The sequence below is a fragment of the Mauremys mutica genome, chromosome 3, assembly GCF_020497125.1.
Source record: "Mauremys mutica isolate MM-2020 ecotype Southern chromosome 3, ASM2049712v1, whole genome shotgun sequence".
Taxonomy (NCBI): domain Eukaryota; kingdom Metazoa; phylum Chordata; order Testudines; family Geoemydidae; genus Mauremys; species Mauremys mutica.
In genome coordinates, this window is record NC_059074.1 from 15,907,816 (window position 1) to 15,928,317 (window position 20,502).

Genomic DNA, 20,502 nt, shown 5'->3' on the forward strand with positions numbered 1-20,502 from the left:
AGCACTTTATCTGGGGACTGTCTGTGCTTCCTCACTGCATGTTGGCCAGTTTATGAGATTTTTCCCCCCAGCATGCATTTCTGGGGGCTGGCCCTTTAAATCTGGCAGAGAGCATCCTCTAAGCTTCTCAAGTGGCTATTTTGTAACTGGCTGCTGCTTGCTGTATCCAATTTATTTGAACTAGTGGGATTAATTTCACCATACACACTACTCTTCAGTTCCCTGCTCCAGGCCTGCTTACACGGGCTTTGAGCAGGAAGGGGTGAATTTCACTCTAAAACCTAGCTCATTGCTTTCTTGGTCCATGTTCAGAGATAATGATGTGTGCCACAGTTTCAGGGTAAGTACACCTGTATTCCCCCTTCATGGCCCACTAAAGGCACCCACTTTAGGCTTCTGGCTCCCAGCGATCACCTATGTTGGGTGGAGACTCGAGTGTCGTTCCCTCCTGAACAGTGATTTTAAGGCTGCACAACTCCCTGCTTTACATTGTGATATCCCCAGCAAGCCAGACAGCCTAAACAGGCCAGTACCTCTGAAGGCTATGACCAGTGTATCGCCTGCCGTTATAAATGACCACATCGCTCTTTCTAAGCAAGCACATTTATTCTTAAGATAAAAGCATTACAGAGAAAACATATTAAAAAAATAAAAGAACCCACATGCATGCTAGAAAGCTTATCAGAAGTCTCACCCATTCCAGCTTAGGGCTCTGGAAGGTTTTAGTCCTTCAAATCCACAACTGGGTTTTCCTCATGGTTACAAGCTCATCCGTATTAGCTCCAGAATGAGAATGCCCAACTGGGCAGATCAGCCATTTCTTTGTACAGCGCGGGCTTTTGAGCTTGGTCTTCTGTTACAGGTAATCAGCAGGCATTGACCCCCTGCTCAGGGCATAGCTTTGAAAGGCTGGGATTTTGCATAACCAGGGGTGGGAACTTGCATTAACCTTGCCCTAGGGATTCCCCAGGAAATCCACTTAATACCCATTGACCCAAAAGTCCATACATTTTCAATATAGTCTTTTGAACTCCTCAGTCTTACATCTATCACATCTCCACCCCTCGGGAGGTTACTTACAGTGTCAGCCTGCAATAATATATAAACTAATACAATAAAGACTTTTAAGGATATTACAGGAAATTGCCATAGCTGTCACAAGAACTATCCTGCCTCCCTCCTCTCCCTCCTTAGCCCAACCAGTCTTCTTCCTTCACTCCCCAGTCCTTAGCGTATCCCCTACATGCACCTGTCCCCACATTTCCTCTGTTAAATTGCTGTGTAGACTTCTGGTATCGGGCTGGAGCCCAAGCTCTAGGATCCAAAAATCGTTTAAAAAATGGATGCCCTCAATCAAAACATTTTATAGCTTTCTTTCATTTTCTTTCTTTTTTTTTTTACTATAAATTAACTGACATTTTGGAATGAAAAGTCATTTCAAACCAAAAACTGGAACTTTTCATTTAGAAAATGTTGAAGTGGGAGGTTTCAACAATTTCAAAACTTAGGAGGGTTTTCAAGGTTTTGTTTGTTTGTTTGTTTGTTTGTTTGTTTGAACCCGGAAATTTGTCAAAACTGACCCTTTCCCACGAATGGGCTCAGTTTTGACAAATCAGCATTTTCCAACAAAGAGTTTGTAGCGCCGCTCCTGCCCTGAAGGGTTAAAAACAGCCCTGGGACGGGGCTCTGGCTGGAGAAAGCAGCTTTTAGGCTGGGCTGATTGGGGGAAGTGGCTGCAGCTGGAGCCACTCTCCAAACAGACTCAGCTGGCCCTATAAAGGCAGAGAAGCCAGGGGCAGACACAGTCTCTCTCTGTTTGTAGAGGGAGATGGGCCTGGCTGCAGGGAGCTAGACACAGGGTACCTGACCTGAGCAGGGCTGGGGAAAGGCAGAGGAAGCTTCCTTATTCTAAAAGATTATTTCACTGCTCACATCTTTTTATGTTCTGCAGCAGCAGACCGTTTCTCTAAGACTGCCTCAGTCCTTCTGAGCTGCCTCAGCATAGACCCGCCCTCTTATAGATCCTTGCCCTGACATGCCTTTCTGGCGGCTGGCCCTTTAAATTTGGGAGAGGCAAACAACTGTAGCCCTAAAACGGCCATTTTGCAAGTGGTTGCTGCATCCCGTAGCTCTGTCTCTTCCAGCTGGTGAGTGTTCTTGATTCTGCTATGTTTGTCCTTTCTTATTGCTGGGGAAGTGGCATATTCTCCTTCTTTGTTTAAAGGCATCTAATTTGAGGTGGGAGGTTCAACTTCCAGTATTATCAGTTGTTTTCTCTTGAGGCATAGTCATGAGACTCCAGCATAAAGTCAGAAGCATAGGGAAAAAAATAAAACCCAGTAAATCCTCTTTCAAGCATCGTACTTATTCCTCCACAGTAGTTAAGCTAAAGCTGGTTTCGTTTGGTTTAGGGCAGAGGGGAATCCACCGATATTTTAATTTTCATAAAGTGAAAGTCCTTCAAAACATCTTTCCTTGCTGCTTAACTTTTAAAAAAAAATCATGGTTCTTTACAACATTTCACTCAATTTACGACAGCAATTTATCATAACATACATCATGACAGCCCTCCTGGACTGATTCCCTATAATACAGGATGAAGTAAGCTTTTCTGCTGTGTTTGTAAAGCCAGCTCTGCTGCTCATTGGGTTGAGGCCTCCCCGTTGTTCGCCTTTGCAGTTGGACAAGCACGTATGTTTTCTCTACCCATCCACATCATTGACACGTGGTTTTCGATCGAGTTCTCTGTGTTAAAGGGAGGTCGCCAGCCACAGCAACACTTCATTTGCTTAATTTCACGCCGGAAAGTTTTGCTGAAGACGTAGTAGATGAAAGGGTTATAAGCTGTTGAAGACTTGGCGAACAGACACGGCAGTAGCGTAATGACAGGATGTAGAGAATTGCTGGAGTTAAAGATTGACCAGAAGCTGACGGCTGCGTAGGGTGTCCAGGCGCCGAGGAATCCGACGCTGACAAGCGCAGCCATCTGAAAAAGGCACAGTGTGTTCAGTCTTTAGCTAACACTGCTTTTTCCCTTCCCTGGCTCTGGTACGTCACGGGTGGTGTAGTATGCCCAGAGAGCCTGGACCATGACGGCGAATGGAAGTATAAGAGCCCTGAACTACAACTCTCGTGAGGCACTGCTGACTCAAAATATTTCTGTTTTCCATACAGAGAAGAAGACACTTTTAATGAACATCTTTGTTTAGTCTAAACCCCAATTTTTTATCCCCCCCAAAAAAAAGCTGTGATGGAAAATTTTTGACCGGCCTTACTCAGCACCATCCGGTCTCTATGTCCATTAAAAATACTGTAGGGCTACAAGACAGAATCCCACTCAAAATGATACCTTAATGTGTTTTACACCCATTTCAGCATGACTGGAGATACTTTTATACAAGCATAAATCAGGGGCACGGCTGTATAAGTAGGTCTAACGGGCAGCATAGTACATGAGGCATATAATTCATGGCAGTGTAGTCATGCTGTTGAAAGCAGTGTGGATCCAAGTGCTCTCTGGATGTCTGTCCACAGTGGTAGTTACATGAACACATTAATGAATCATGGCTCTGATCCTGAGGCAGGACACCTCCTGGTAATCATTGCACTTCTGTGATGGGGTGTGTACACCACTCTGGCAAAGAGTGTGTTAGTGGCACCTGCAGGGTGGGCCAGGCCTAATTTAGGATTTGGCCCAGCGGGAAAGGAGCTGGGTGGCTAATAGAGAGGAAGGACTTCAGGGGAGTAAGAGAGGCCGGCAGCCCTGAGGGGAGAAGGTTTGGGGGAATTCTGGCAAAAGGCCAGGAGAGATACTGAGCGGGATGGCGCAAGGCCTGGTGGAGAGCCTTGATAGAAGGATGGGAAGTGGCCCTGCAGGGAGAAAGGCCTTGGAGGAGTTGCTTGTTACAAGAGTCTGAACAGACTCTGAAGACCTCAGAAGGGAGCGGGGAAAAGGGCTGAGGGACAGGGCAAGGCAGGAAATGGTACAGGGAAGCAGCAAGGAGCTTGAGGGAGCAAATCTTAGCTGCTTGCTACGGGGCCCCCGAACTGGAACCCAGAGGAGAGGTAGGGCCTGGGTTCCTCTTCTGGCCTCCAAGGAGAATGGTGTGAAAGCCCCAATACAAAGTGTAAGGACTATTAAAAGCCCAGAGATAAGGGACGGAAGGTCCACTGAGCTCATAGTCGGGGGCTGAAGACCTGGCCTGAGGTCATCATCAACCATTGTTTGTGGGACTCTGTTCCCCCAGAAGGGGACTGAACTTGACCTGGCTGGAGGGCCAAGCCACAAGAAGAAGCAGACTCCTGCAAAGCCAGACTGACTGTCAGCAGCGGGCACCAAAGGAACAGAGCCTGCCCTGCTGGGGTGGGGGAATGCACTGATCAGTGAGTCACACCAATGCATGAGTGTGTCTAACATGCACCATCTACCCCTGGGATGGGAGCCAGCTGGGTCTTACCAGCGGTAGGGCATGATCAAAGCATTGTCATTTATCAGAGCATAAATCAACCCCCTGTGACCTTAACTACTAGGTCTCCTTTCTGAATTGATGAATGCTGACAAGCATCCACAACACAAAACCTAGCACTTTGGAAGGGCACTAATTGGTTTGCCTTGGTAGCTGTCTCAGCTGAGGCCAAGAAATGAATGCAGCTGGAGACTGAACAACCCTTGCTGCCCAATGGATGGGGAGAACAAATTATGTAAATTTGTAGAACTATTGGGTGGAATCACACAGTAATGACTTTCTCCTAAGAGTAATTAGGCATCAGTGCTTTTATCCCTTCTTTCTAATACAATAATTACTATCTAGAAGACTGCCTCTCTCCCCAGGAGAGGCTGCCACAGCTGCAGTCAGCAGAGGGTATGAGATATGCCCCATTAAGGCCCTGAACCTTTAGAATTTGCTTTTCCCATTGCTCCATATCCAGTTGTGCTACTAGACCCAGCTGTCTCCCTGGTCTCTAGGGACTTAGGAGATGGGTGAGGCTGAAGGATGGTTAGAAGGGGGGGCAGTTCTGGAGGTGATTTGGGTAGTGGTGTTTATTAAATTTGGCCAAGATTTTAAATAAATAGGAACCTGATTTGTTGTTTTTTTTTGAGGCTCCTAATAAGTGGCTTGATTTTTCAAAAGTGATGAGCTCTCATCTCTGCTCATTAACTCGCGGCTGGCAATTGCAGGAGCCTAGAGTTTTCAAAATTCAAGAGTCAGGCCCCTAAAATCAGTAAAACAGCTTTACAATCTTGAAAATTAAAAAAAAACAAAACCCCACACCATTCTGGGTTCTCTATTTGTCTTATAATGCTTAAGCCTTTATGGGTCACCTTTTCCAGCTTTTCTCTGCAACCATGAGGCTAGAAATTTTTCTTTTAAATAAAAGCTGAGTCTCAGGTAATCATGTGACTCCAGGAGCTGGGGCTTTAAGAAAAACACCAAATTCTGTGAGACTTGCAATTAAATTGCAAAAGTTGGCAACACTGACACTTCTAACCTTGTTGCTCTCTTAGGCCCAGATCCTCAAAGGTATTTAAGCACCTAACTCCCAATCAATGGAAATTAGGTGCCTTTTAGGATCTGGGCCTTAAAATAATCTTGGTCATATGTTCTGGGGTAGCATTATCCTAGGGTAATTGCTAGAGCCTCCTTATTTTGTGATATGTATTTTCTCAAAGGGTACCCAGAATCTGGGCTAGGCCCTTCCGTTTACTGTAGCATAGAAGGGAATAAAATAATGACAAATTACACTATGTGCCAGCAGGTGGAAGTTGAGGAAATAAAAGTTCTTTGAACTGGAGAGTCCTTTATGTTGTTCATCAAGGAAAAATTAATGTTTTGTTCCCTATTCTTACAAAATAACATTCAGCCCTTCCAGGCTAGGGTTCATCTGAGGTTTTCAAGGCACTTTCCAACATGAATTCATGGATTTCAAGGCCAGAAGGGGCCACTATGATCACCTAGTCTGACCTGCAGCACAGCACAAGCTAAAGTATTTCACCCAAATTCTGTATCCAGCCCATATGTTCTATTCAAGACATGGCATAGCTACAATAGTTAACCCACACCATATGCTTGTGTAGTAGGCAAAAATATCACTTTGCCCACCTTCCCTCTGGAGGAGAGCAGCTTTTTGGCAGTATACATTAACCCACAGCCCAGTGCCTACAGCACTCTCCTGGCATGTGGGAGACCCAAGCACAAATCCTTTCTCCGTGTCAGACAGAGGTGAGAGTTGAACCTGGATCTCCCACATCTCTAAGCACTGGATAAAAGGTACGAGGTGTGCACCTGTCAGCTTGTTTGGAGCTGATGGGGGAGGAGTCCTTAGGTGCTTGGAAAGTTGCACTCAATTCTTTCTGGCTTCTTAGGCCACAGAAAGGAATCATCAGAAGCTCTCAGATAGTCTGAGTCTCTTATAAAAATAGCATGGGTGACGGGTATAGTAGGTCAGGGGAGTCTGAACCTTCCCAAACAGCCAAGTTATGGGTCCGCCCTGAGGCCCCTATTCCGCCATGTCCCAATCTTCTCCTGTGGTCCAGCCCATGCTGCTTCTCTTCCCATCCTACCTCAGTCTCTCCCTTGAAGCAGGCAGGGCCTCAAGTGGGTGGGCTGAGGTGGCTAGGGCTGGGACTCAGGCCGGCCAGCGGGCTGGGGATTGGAGCGGGGCTCCTTTGGCTGCTGTGGGAGGCTTGGGGTTCTGGCAGGAAAGGGGGGTGGAATGGGAGGGGCCTCAGGCAGAAGGGGCGGGGCTGGGGGCTAGCCTCCCCGAATGGGGGGTTCATGTGCCACCCATGTAAAACAGTCTGGCTGGATCAGATTGGCGAAATGCCACAGATCCTCAGAGAGGTGCAACATAAGGTGGGCAAGAGATTCCCACTCACTGAGTGTGAAGGGAGCTAGATGGGTTCCTGCAAGGGTCACGTCACACAGGGCCACTGCTTACTTTGACCTGTTCTGGCTCTTCAGGTCACTCACCAGTGTCAGCCTCCTTTCCAGCTTAGCCGCGTTAGGGATCCTGTCAAAGTTCTGTATCTCCTGATATGCTTTGTGAACCTTCCACGCTATGCCCAAGTAACAGGTGAGGATGGTCAGCGCAGGCAGGAGCGTGCACAGAATGAACATGCTCAGGATGAAAGAGAAGCCGTTGGCGGAGTTGTGGAATTCGCTCCACGCTATCGTGCAGGAGATGCCGAATGGTTCGGGGCCATAATAACCCCAACCCAGCAAAGGCAGAATGGCCCAGAGCAGCGAGCACAGCCAGATGAACGCAATCGAAATGCGAACAGCGTTCTTGTTGATTGTATTGCCTGGAAGGAAAGGAACAGCAAGTCCATATGAATCTCACATTAACCCCATGATTTCAGGGCTAATTTAAAGGAATAAAAGATTTGCCCCATGGGACCCACCAGCAGGGCGATCGCAATCTGCGGCAATTCAGCGGGAGGTCCTTTGCTCCGAGCAGGAGTGAGGGACTCTCCACTGAATTGCCGCCGAATACCTGAAAATGCCGCCCCACTCCGGAGTTGCCACCCCAAGCACCTGCTTGATAAGCTGGTGCCTGGAGCCGGTCCTGCCCACCAGGCAGTGCCCTCTGATGTATCAATGTTGTTGTACCATGCCAACCACAGCTGAAGTCAAGGAGGTGCCCTGGCTTTCACAGCCCTCTGCGCCAGATCCTCAAACTGGCCTTTTCCCATCCCATGCAGCCGGGGAATGGTGCTGCAAAGGTGGCTGAGCTATCACTGCAGCTCCCTGATCGTTGGGTCACTGCGGGGAAATCGATGCTCTGATAAAATATTCGCAGCACCAAGTCTCTGAGCCCAGGCTCAGGCCACAGAGCTAAACATTGCAATGTCGTGGGGAGCGTCTCAGAGCCCAGGCTCCAGCCTGAGCCCAAACATCCCCGCTGTAATTTTAGAGCCCTGTGACCCCAAATCAGCTGACCCGGGCCAGCTGCAGCAATGCCTCAGGTCTTTTATCACAGTGTAGATGTACTCCGAATGCCAATCTAGTCCCTGGAACAACTAAGAGCAGCTGCAAGGCTGCTACTCTAGAATCGTACCAGTCTACAGGGGGCCATGCGAGCAGGCCAGGATTGCCAGTGTGCAGCGATCTGGTTAGGCCTCTTTCTCCCAGCCAGCTCCTTGCAGGTAGGGGGTGCATGAGTCAGGAAGCGGGGTTCTGACCAGCCCAATTTCCCTGGAGCCAGGAAATCCAGGCCAATGCAAAGTAGCTTTTGCAATGCCAGGAACTAGGCCTTTGTCTCTCATTGGTGCTTTGGTAACGTTACCTGTTAAGTGATGCCTTGTAGAACCAACTCATTCTAGTTAATAGGTCACATGTCATGGTGGACTCACTCTGCTTCCTCCCACCCCAGAGGCTATTGTCTGTCTCTTCTGTTCTGAAGCCAAATCTCCTCCTCTACCATATGGTTTCTTTACTCATTTCCCCCTAAGAGCAGCTGACAACACATTGAAGATAATGAAGCGCAGCCTACTTGGAAACAGCTGTCAGTAGCCTGCTGAAGAGGGGCTATCAAATTGCTTATAGCTCTGAGTGGCTTCTACTGCACTCTTCCTTCAGGGGACCTCAGAGATATCACTTTAATGAAATGCCCAGCTTCCCACACAAAGAGTGGGGATCCTAACAGGTCACCAAGGAACAGGGATAGACAAACCTTAAAAGAGTCTGAGTTTCAGGACAGGTAAGCACCAAATTCTAGACTGAAATCCATCATTGTGGCATTATGTGTATTACAGCAGCACCTAGAGGCCCCGTTGTGCTAGGTGCTGTACATGTACTTAGTGAGAGACACTGCCTTCCCTGAAATTACAGCCTAAATAGACGAGACAGAAAAAGGATGGGAGGAAGGAATCACCTGCATTGACATATAGAGAACTGAGGAACAGAGACTTAGGGCCATATCCACAAAGGTACTGGGGTGCTGCAGTTCCTAGCTTATGTACCAAGCTGCCTAATGTAATCCACAGTCCTGCATTAGGCGCCTAAGGAAAGGATCCTCAGAAGCCAGCAAGATGAACTGGGAGCCACCTATGACCTGAAACTCGCTCTCTCAACATAACAGCCCAGTGCTCTACTATTGTGGACCCCGGATGACTCATTGTCATGACTCAGGTCCACAGGAGCAGCCGTACATCAGCCTGACAACTGCTGACCCCAGAACCTATGAAGTCCAGCCACAGTTTGAAGCTCCGCCCCATGGGTCCTATTGGCGAAGTCCCAAAGCAGCCAATTGGCCTGCCCGCCCCATTTAAGCCAGGAACAGGAACAACCGGGATCCACCCTGTCCTGGACTGTGTACATGGTGCCTCCTCCTCCTCCTGCGTCTCCCCCAGCCTGACTTTCTGACAGCCCAACCTGGCTTGGCCCCTCACCTCTGATCTCCAGTTTGATTCCCATCTCTGACCCCCGGGTATCCTGACCCGGCCTGACCCTGGTTACTGACTCATGGTTCTGATCCCAAGTTTGTCTCCTGCTTGTGCTCTCCCAGTATCCTGACCCAGCTGACTCTCAACTCTTGACTGTGGACTCCAACTCTGACTACTAGGTCTGGCTGCCCACGACCTGGTCTCGACACTCTTCAGTGTTGTATTTTATTACTTACTGTTAGATGTGGATGAGTTGGTTACAAGGAACCGGATCACAGCCATCATACACAAGGTCATCATGCTGGAGACACCGAAGAGGAAACCCATCAGGGCATAATATATACAGGATGCATCTCCTCCGAGCCAGGCATGGTTCCATGCTGAGGCAATGGCCAGCGGGTACATGCTGATGGCCATTCCAAGATCTGTTATGGCTAAATTTATTATAAGCAGCTCGGGTGACTTGAGATGGGAAGAGCGCTTCACTGCGGTAGCAAGGACTGCTGAATTCCCCAGAATCGTCAGGATGCCTGAGAGGGGAGAAACAAGTGTAGATAGTAATAACGATCGATGTATTTGTTGACATGCCAGTGATGTGCTTGACGCCGTGAAAGACAACCAGTGCCAGTCGCTGGCCTATCTAAAAGATAGATATGTAGAGGTGCCATTTGTAAGGAGAGCACTTGCCCTCCCCCAAAACCTTGGTTTGCTCCCCCCTGACTTTTCATATTCTCCATTATGTCTTTCCGCTTTTCGCCCCTCCCTCCCCCACAGACTTTGCAGGATATGAAATAAACACGTGTAATGTGTTCTAGATGCTGATGTGTCTGTGCTTTCCCCACCTCCCCCACAAAAACTTTTCTGAAAGGACGTCCCTGCAGACACAGAGCTAAGGTGCGCTGGGACACTCGGAGGCGTTTGGCTAACGATGTGGATCTTTGGCTCCCTCTAGTGACTAGACAACACAGAGGTTTGCATCTGCTACTGTAAGCTGCCAGGCCTGGTCATCAAGTTTATGTGGTAGTAATAATAATACTTGGCTCTTACGTAGGGTTTTTCATCAAAGCCCTTCACAGTCTTGAATGCATGTATCCTCACAATTGAGTAGGCGGTCCCTGGGTCAGTCCCTGCAGCTGACTTGAACAGACATTGTTAGTGACAGGATGCTGCAGAATTAATCACAGCATTCGTTGTTTTGCTGCAGCCAGGCACCTGACATTTTGTTTTGCCCCCTGTCCTTACTGGGACCTGCCTGCAGCTGCGCCTCTTCTTTAGGATGGTGTCAGTCCGTTGGAGTCAGTGGGGTCATACTAGTGTAAAAGCAGTGAGGGTGAGGTAAGAGTCAAACCCAGACCTTCCTGTGGGACCTAGAAGCACTGTTTTAGCCTAGAGGATCTGTGCTGATCCATCTGTATATGATTTGTGTGAGATCTTAAAAACTAAACAACTAGTGCACAGAAATGCACCTGGCTTAAAATATACAGGGCCAGATTCCCTGATATGGTCTGGCTTATTTGCACAGCTCTTGCAATGCAAAGCAGCCACAAACCTGGCTTAACTGGTCCTTGCCAAGACATACCAATGAATCGGGCCTGTGATGTTCAAAACATAATGATTTTGGGGTTAGACCTTTGCTTTATTCTGTGACTTTACTGAGGAAAGAACAGAATTTGATCCTTCACCTAATAAGACTCTTCAGTTTTTGTAATGTTTCTTTTAGTGAAAATCGTTGCTGAATAAACTTCCTTTCTGAAGCTCTATTAGCTTTGCTGAATTCATCACAAAGTTCTCTCTCCTGACCTCAGGACCCAACCTTCCCAGGCCTCTACATGCAGAGCTGCAGGACTAGACTCTGAGTTAAGGTTACCATACTTCTCCTTTTTGAGCTTTCTTTCTCCAGTGGTATTTTTAAAATAACAGGAAATGTCCCGAGTTTTTGCAGAGCGGACAATCTGCTGCTCCAAAAAAGCCCTGATTGGTCCACTTCCCAATTGGTCCCTCCCCTGCATCTGCCCTCCAGTCCTCTGCCCTCCCCTCCCCTGATTGGGCCATTCCCCTGCAAGCCACAGCTGCCGGATCCTACCCACCCACCTAGTCGCTCTCAGCCCTCAGGAGTGGGTCCCGCAGGGAGGTGCTGACTGATGGCTGTCATTGCATCCTTGGCTTGCACCAGCCACCCTGCCACCGTGAAAGGGAGTGACACTACCCCTCACCCCCAGTGAGTACCCCCACCACAGGTCCCTCCTTTAGCTCCTCTCCCTTCAGAAGTGTCCTCTTTTGGGGAACCTGAAATATGGTAACTCCAGCGGGTCTGATTGGTCATTAAGCTCAGTGCCACCTGGGTTTTTCAGAGTGCATTCAACACCCCCCGGGGACTGGATGCTACTCAACACCTTGTAGCATGCTAGCCATTATGTCCACATGGCATGCTTCATACTTCTCCCAAGCCCCTAATAATGGTTTAACATCAGACTCTGTTCCTTTGCACTATGACTATGGCTAGACTAGGAGCTAAGGGTGCGGTGTTAGTTAGCTAGATAACACTTAAAACTCTAGCCAAGACAAAGTGATTGTACTTTATAACCAGAAACTTCTGTGCTTAAACTCTGTACCGTTCACTTTTGTTTTTTTAATATCATCATCTTAATAAAATGTTTAAACGTGTGCTAAACTGTTAGGGAAGCACAGGCTTTAACTGGATCAGCTTAGCACTTGCAAACTAACCTTGTTTTGACTGGAGTTTCACAAGGCTTTAGACAGAGCTAACTAACATTGTATTCGATCCTATATCAGTCCTTATACCACCCATATGAGTGTAGAATCTGAGCACCTCACTCAGTTAAATCCTAGGCTGAACTAAGAGTCTATTGTTAAGGGATAGGCTGTTTTAAATGATGAAAATAGCCACAAGGTGCAAATTCCTGTAAAAGCAGGCTAGCTGACCTAAGAGGCGCACAGAAATAACAAAATGTCGTCCCTTCTTTCTCGGAGGATGCTTTCACCTAGCAAACCGCTACACCAGGGATAGGCAACCTATGGCACGTGAGCTGATTTTCAGTGGCACTCACACTGCCCGGGTCCTGGCCACCAGTCCGGGGGGCTCTGCATTTTAATTTAATTTTAAATGAATCTCCTTAAACATGTAAAAACCTTATTTACTTTACATACAACAATTGTTTAGTTATATATTATAGACTTATAGAAAGAGCCCTTCTAAAAACGTTAAAATGTATTACTGGCTCGCAAAACCTTACATTAGAGTGAATAAATGAAGACTTGGCACAGCATTTCTGAAAGGTTGCCGACCCCTGCGCTACACTCTAATGTCATTTTTCTTGCCAAAATATTACTAAAGCCTGTCCAAAATACCCAGAGCAAACAATTGGGTCTGTTTTCTTTTCAAGCAAGTACAGCTCTGCAGCAGCGAGGTTGATCTAAAGTTTTACGGTGAACCCGCTCTCTACCGTCAGCAATGAAAAGAGGAAACAACAGATTCTCATGATATACAATGCCTTCCCTTTAGCTGTAAAAGCAAGACTGTAGCAGTGTGTTCATGAATAAGATGCAGTGATGTATTTGTAGGGGAAGAAGTCAGAGAAATGTCCAACCTCTGAAAAATAAACAGTGTTCCTTGTTTTCCATAGATCCCTAGCTGGGGAACATATTTCCCCCTCCTCTATAACACTTCGCATCATCATTTCCAAAATACACCTTGACTAACTAGTTCCCTCTCTCACCTATTGTGCGGCTAGGAATTTAGACTGGGATTTTCCAAGGAGCCTAATGGAGCTAAGCACTCAAATCCTATTGAAATTCAGTGACAGTTGGGTGCTTTACATCCTTGGGCTTTTTGGAAAATCCCAGCCTTAACAAACAGATCACTACGATGCTATTCGGAAGCATGCAAGAAGCCCACAAGTAATAAGGATCCTGAGCTGAAGCCACACTCTGCGTGGTATATATGTACCCCTGTACTGTACTTCATTGTAAATCTACCTTCAAAACCACAAATAGCCAATATACAATATACAAACAGCCTATACAAAAAACTCACATGCTATTTGAAAAGCCTCTCACTCTTTTGTACAAGCTTGCCCTATTAAAGCAGAGCTGTTCCTAAGAAGCAACTCTAGGATCAGACCAAAGATGCTGTCCCCCACAAAACTGCCTCTCTGTTTTTGAGCATCAAAGTGACCCATAGAACTCCAGCACCGGGATGCTGAAATGGAGGCAGGTGATTTACAATCTCGGTTCTGCAGAGGAGAACGTCTGCTGGCAAAAGTTAATTCTCAAAATTATGGGCAACAAATTCTGGAAGGGATAGTAAACATTGCGCGTCAGGGCTCAAACAGTTCTCTAACTATTAGAGCCTAGGATGAGACCGGGGGTGGGAGACAGGGGCAGATTATCCCGTCTGCCTATTCTTGCACCTTCCTCTGAAGCTTCTGGTACTGGGAACTGTCAGAGACTGGACCAAACGGACTATGGGTCTGCTTCAATCTGGCAGTTCCTGTTCCCTAAACAAGCATCAGTGACTGAGGAGGGAGAACTCACCTATGATCAGAAGAAACACTCCTGCTCCGTAATCCACTGTGGGGTGGAGTTTGGAGAGATATTGCTGCTCCATGGCCCCTTGTGGAAGTGGGTAAAGATTTAAATCAAAGACACAGCAATGCTAGGAGGGACCGTGAAGAGACTCTTCCTCATGGTTTGTGTGGAGATTGTCCGCAGGTGCAGGCAGAGAGATGGGGTGCAGTCAATTTAAGGGTCCCCCCTGTGCATTCTCATCTCTCCATTTCCCTTGTGCTCCCTGGCAGGAGATGAGTAGAGTGTTGCTGGGGAAAGCACTCCTCCCTGGGGAGTGTCAGAGCTCAGCACAGCCAGGGTTATACACTCACAGCCTGACTGGCTACCAGAGCCTCCCTCCACCCACTCCCGCTCTGCTCTCTGCTTGTCAAGCAACCTCTCCGTGCAAATCCCCTCTCAGTGCACTGCAGTGGGCAAAAGCAATTGCAGCTCATCCAACAGCATCTCCAGGGAAATAGACGCTATACAGCAGGGGGCTTTTTATTGCTTTATTTCTGAGGCATGGAGATGAGAGGGCTGAGGAGGTTTCGCTTTGCTCTGCCCTGTTACAATTAGGGTGACCAGATGTCCCGATTTTATAGGGACAGTCCCAATTTTTGGGTCTTTTTCTTATATAGGCTCCTATTACCCCCCACCCCCGTCCCGATTTTTCACACTTGCTGTCTGGTCACCCTAGTTACAATAGGCAGGGTGTTTATGGCTGCAGCGTATGGGGGTCGCAGCCCCACTCCAGCAGGCAGGGCTTCCGGGGGCTGGTTATAGAATGTGTGAGCACAGTTCAAGGATTGTGCAGTGCTTGTAGCAGCAGAGACCCAGGACAGAACTAACTGGATCAGTGTGTAATTACTAGGGATGGGCCCAAACTAAAATCCCAGATCCAAAACCCTCAGACTACAAGGGATTTAGCAGCAGCTCCAGATTGTGCAGCTGGCTCCTCTTTAGAATAGTCCGCACCTTGACTCTTTATTCCCAAATCAGAATAAATGTTGCAGAAGTTTGGCTCCAGATCCGAAACTTGTAGCGTGGATTCCTGCCTAGTAACTCATATATGAAGGTCCTTATTTTTCAGAAGCACCCTCTGATTTTGTACATGCATTTTAAATATCAATCTGGCAGGTACATTTTATAGCACTTCTTAGGTGTCTGACTACCAGATGTGTGAGGGTAGCCAGGTAAATGGACATCAGATAAGAGGTGCTATAAGAGAGCCTGGGTATTTGTGGGTGTAAAATTGGAGAATGAACTGAGGCACTTTTGATCATTAGAATGTGTAAAGATCCCTTCTGCTTGCAGATTTGGCCTCTGCCATGGACAGGGGAGGTTAGCCTAGCTCAGAGGTCCCCAAAGTGTGGGGCGTGCTCCCTTAGGGGGGGATGGAGAAACCTTTGCGGGGGGAGCAGAGGGGCCTGGGCCAGCCCCAATGGGGGTGCAGAGGGAGCACCACCCAGCCCTTCCCTGCCCCCAGTTCTGCTCCAGTCCCACCCCCAGGCTGCATCGCCAGCTGCCGGCCCTGCATCCAGCTCCGGTCCCAGTAGGGCTGCCAGGTGTCCGGTTTTCAACCAGAACACCCGGTCAGAAAGGAACCCTGGCGGCTCCAGCTGGCACTGCCAACTGGGCCGTTAAAAGTTTGGTTGGTGACACAGCGTGGAGTCCCCTCCTGCACCCAAACTCCCACCTGTAGCCTACATTCCCTCCCCCACAACATCCAACTCCCTGCCCCCGCCCTGAGCCCCCTCCTGCACTCAGAACCCCTTGGCCCCAGCCCAGACCCCCTCCTGTACCCCAAACCCCTCATCCATGGCCCCACCCCAGAGCCTGCACCTCCTAGCTGGAGTCCTCACCCTCTGCACCCCAACCACCTGCCCCAGGCCAGATCCCTCTCCCGCATCCTGAACCCATCATTTCTGGCCCCACCTGGAGCCCATGCCAGAGCCCATCTCCCCCTGCACCCCAATTCCCTGCCCCAACCCAGAGCCCTCTCCCACACCCCAAACCCCTCATCCCCAGCCCCATCCAAGATCCTGCACACCCAGCTGGAGCCCTCACCCCCCTCCCACACCCCAACCCCGTGCCCCAGCCCAGTGAAAGTGAGTGACAGTGGGGGAGAGTGAACAATGGGGGGGGGGAATGGAGTGAGTGGTGGGTGGGGTCTTGAAGGGACAGGGATGGGCAGGGGGCAGGGAAGGGGTGTTTGGTTTTCTGGGATTAGAAAGTTGGCAACCCTAGCTCCCAGCCCCCATCCTTGGCCATGCTCCTGTCCCCAGACCCACACCCAGCTGCAGCCCCAGCCTCAGCCCCCTTACCCATGTCTGCACCCACCCTCCCCAGCCATGTCGCTGCTCCTGGCTCTGGGGTGGGGCAGTGAAGGGTGACCTTCAAAAGTCTGTGGACCACTGGCCTAGCCCTCAAGGGACTCTACTAGATGCAAATCCAGGTATCCATGCATGAAGAGCAAGCAGAGGGATGACAGGTATCTGTTCCTCCTCTCCCAAGGCTCATATCTGCAGAGACCCACACTATCCCTTCTTCTCTTTAATATCCCCATAATGCCACTGGACAGAGGGGGTGAGATCATAGAATATCAGGGTTAGAAGGGACCTCAGGAGGTCATCTAGTCCAACCCTCTGCTCAAAGCAGGACCAATCCCCAGACAGATTTTTGCCACAGATCCCTAAGTAGCCCCCTCAAGGAGGGAACTCACAACCCTGAATTTAGCAGGCTAATGCTCAAACCAATGAGCTATCCCTCCCCCATACCCATGAGATGCCATGGGCTTAGCTGCCTACAGTATTCTGGTGGCACTCAACTATATCTCTCATTCTCAACTGACGCAAGCCTCACACCCTTTTAAAACAAAGTTGTCCTTTTAAAGTAGAGCTGTTGTCAAGAAGCCCTAAAGCAACTCAAGGATTGGACCAAAGATGCTCTTCTGTACAGAATCTCACAAAACTCTGCTTCCCTTCTCTTGAAAGGCAAAGTGACCCACGGAGCTCCAGCACCGGGATGCTGAAAATGGGGACAGAATGCCTACAGGAAATTAGCTCTTGGATGAAGAGCAGCTGGCTCAAGCTTAGCCCAGGCCAGACCGAAGTGATGCTGGTAGGAAAGGGGAAGCGCTTTGAAGAGCTTACCAAGGCTTGTCTCTACCTTCCAGGAAGGTATATAGCCACAACAAAGTGGTGCAATGCCTCAGGTTCCTGTTTGACTCCCTGCTAAGCCTGTTTGATCAGGTAGCGTCAGTTTCTAGAAATGCCTTCTTTCATCTCCGGCTTGCTAGGAAACTTTGTCCCTTCTTCCCAGATGAGGCGCTGGCAACATGCATTTGTCACCCCCAGGCTGGGTTGTAGTTAATTGTATCTGAAGCGAACGTGAAGACAATGCACAGGCTGCGACCGAATGTAGCTGTTTGCCTGCTCCATGGCTCCGCAGGAACAGCCAGCTTCTGATATCAGTTCAAGGCCTTGGTGCTAATCTTCAAAACAATTAACGGCTCAAGCCTCAGCTACCTCAAAGACTGAATTTTGACCTTGAACCCCCATGACAGCTGTGCTCCTCTAGCACAAGGCAGGCCACAAAGTACAGGATGAGGCATGTGAGAACTGGGGATGAAGTCTCTGTCAAGGGGATCTGGCTATGGAACTCTCACAGGGTGACACTGGCTCTTTAAGAAGGAAGCGCTTAGTGCACTTGTGACCGCCAATCACCTGGGTCATATAAATGGGGAGAGACTGAGCCAGTCCAGGGTTCAGTCAGGAAAAGGGGCAGGTGAGAGCTGCCTGAGAATGAGATGGTGGCAGGTGGGAGCTGAAGGAAGCTGTAGTTGGTTCCTAGGGGAAGGCTGAAGAGCAGCAAGAGTGGTTTCCCCTCGCTAGGGAGCCAGGGCCAGAGGGTGAAGGCCAGAGAGATGCAGCAGGAGTTGCCTGCTGACTTCAAAGCTGGAGAGTTGAAGCTGTGGGCCAGAGAGGGCTGAAGGCAGGTGTAACAGATGTGGCAATTCCCTACAACATGGGGAGACTTTACTGCATTAAGTGTATGTCTCCTTGTGGGCCAGGGACTGTGTGTAATTACATGGAGGAGGGTGCCCACAGTCTTCCAGGAACTATGAACCATGGGGGGTGATTAGGCAAAGTCACCCCAGTTGTGTAGCACCTCTAGAGAGGCTCTACCACCGGGAGAGGCTCACCTATACTGAGACCAACAGACAAAGATGGCACTCTTGAATAAATAGCCTGAGTTTAAATTGACTCAGGGCCTTCTTTCTGATCCAGCAAATTGGCAGGACTGTCTGTCCATGGATGTGGGGGCAATCCTTTAGGGAAGGTTAGGAAGGACTGACACATGTGAGAGTCTGAGGTTGGAGTCAGGGTGATCTCAGGTAAGCTTTTTGCAAACGTGTAGGTTCTTTTATTAGTCTGTTTTCTGTCATGCTTTTACCTGAAGAATAAGTGAGGTTGCTTAGAAAGGGCTGTGGGAACTTATAACTGTGGGCAATTATGCTGTTTATAGCCTCTGAGGAGAGGGAAAAGCAGACCTGCTTGGGCAGTCTGACTTGCTGGGGAACTCGCAGGGTAGGTGGGGAACTGTGCAGCCTGAAAAAACCCCATTCAAGATGGAGACACAAGTCTCTGCCCAAGAGAGTTGATGGCTGGAGAGCCAGGATCCTAGAGTGGGTGGCCTCAAAGGGGAAATACAAGTGCAGTTGCCCTGAAGTGTGATAGCAGGGGAGCAGCCGAGGGGCTTATGCACTGATGCCTGCATGCTGGAGAGCTGGAGTGGGCTAAGGGCCTGGGGGGACTGGTGGATACTCCCCTGGTAGGATGAACACCCAGCAGAGAGGCTGTGGGGTTTCCACGGGGAAGAGTGGGGTTGCACTCCAGCTGTAAGAGCTGGAGGTCCTGGAAAAAGGACAGGAGAAGACCAAAGAAGTCACCAGCATTGAAGTTATTTTCAAAATAGCCTGCACACACACACGTGTATTCACATGAGTATTCAGAAGACTTTCATTTCTCCATGAACACTCCAGTGCACAGATAAACCCATTCAGATAAATATCTGTGGAAAATGAATTTAAAAGGGTGGCAGCTACCATCAAAGTCAATTTGTGTTTTGTGCTCTAAATGAATGTTTGCAAATCCTTCTTGTGGTCTTCTATCTCCAGATGTTAACCACACATGGGAAAGATCTTAGCAGTAACAGATTTCTTAGGGTGACCAGATGTCCTGATTTTATAGGGACAGTCCTGATTTTTGGGCCTTTTTCTTATATAGGTTCCTATTACCCCCCCACCCCACCCCTAAGGTGTCTAACTGTGCCATAAGTTAGCATGGGTGGAGACTGTAAGATAGTGATTAGCATATCTAGTAGCACCCTGCCTTTCCCCATTATTAAGAAATGGATATAAAGTGCCTTTAAATTGCACGCACACAACTCGCATGTGTTCATCTTGTTTACCCTGATCCTTCCCTCCATTACCCGCCCCTTGTAGTCATTTCCAGTCTGTTTTTTGTCTAGTCTAATTTTAGATTGTACTTGCAATGACCTCCACTAGAGGTCAAAGGACAAACATGAGAAGTTTGCAAACCCATCAGTTCCCTGCCTTCGGTGTTCTGGGCATTTTATTTATTGCAATTATGTATTTAACATCATTGGAGAGGGACTTTCCACGAGTAATTCAACACAGCAGACCATAGCCTCAGGGCACTAATTCTACCAGAGACTTGACTTAAGCCCAACCTGCATAGATGTTAGTAATGTGAGAGGCTGGATGGCCTTGTGGTTAAGGTACTAACTTGCAACTTGGGTTTGATTCCTGGCTCTACCAGTTTTCCTCTGTAACCTTGGTCAAGTCACTTAATGTATCTGTGCTTTGCTTACCCATCTTCTTGTTTTGTATCCTTTCTCTCACCTGTTTATTGACACTGTAAATTCTTCACAGGAGGGACTGTTTGTATGGGTGCATTCAGTGCCCATGCAAACGGGGTGCCTCTAGATGCTACTGTCATACAAATAACCTACCTTGGGTACTTATTGTGCATGTGTGTGGGGGCGCATATATCTGAGCACCTTGCAATAGTGTATTTATCCTCACAACTGTGAGGCAGGGAAGTGCTACTGAGGAAGCAGAGGGATTAAATGATTTGGTTAACATCAGCTAGGAGAGGGACCTGCCCTGTAGCAGAGTGGGGGAATTGAACCTGGGTTTCCTAAACCACACGTTACTCATCACCCTGCCTTTTGTGCTAGGAACAGATGCTATGGTTATCACAGACATGACATCTGCCTTCAGCTTCTGAGAAATACCAGGTTTGGGGCGAGGTAAAAGCTACAGTCAGAGGGTAAATGGCAGTTGGCTCAAGATCGTGAACATTTGATTAAAAAAACACAGCAGACCCGTGGCACCAGCACCTTGGAAAGACCAGAAGAGGCAACTATATTACCAGATGAGAAGCTAAATTAGAAATGACAGCATACCAGCAGTAACACTTGTTACTAAGGAAATAATGAGAAACTAATAACTGTGAATTGGACAA

General features: G+C 48.4%; 1 protein-coding gene across 1 annotated transcript; it reads right to left on the reverse strand.

Moving 5' to 3' along the window:
- Positions 1–1,898: 1,898 nt before the first annotated feature.
- Positions 1,899–14,190, reverse strand: LOC123367366 (opsin-5-like). Its single transcript, XM_045011553.1, has 4 exons — positions 13,940–14,190; positions 9,622–9,915; positions 6,972–7,303; positions 1,899–2,986 (listed from the first exon to the last, which is right to left on the reverse strand). Exons 1-4 carry the CDS (start codon positions 14,010–14,012, stop codon positions 2,642–2,644), a joined length of 1,044 nt encoding a protein of 347 aa, XP_044867488.1. The 5' UTR covers positions 14,013–14,190; the 3' UTR covers positions 1,899–2,641.
- Between the last annotated feature and the right edge of the window lie 6,312 nt (positions 14,191–20,502).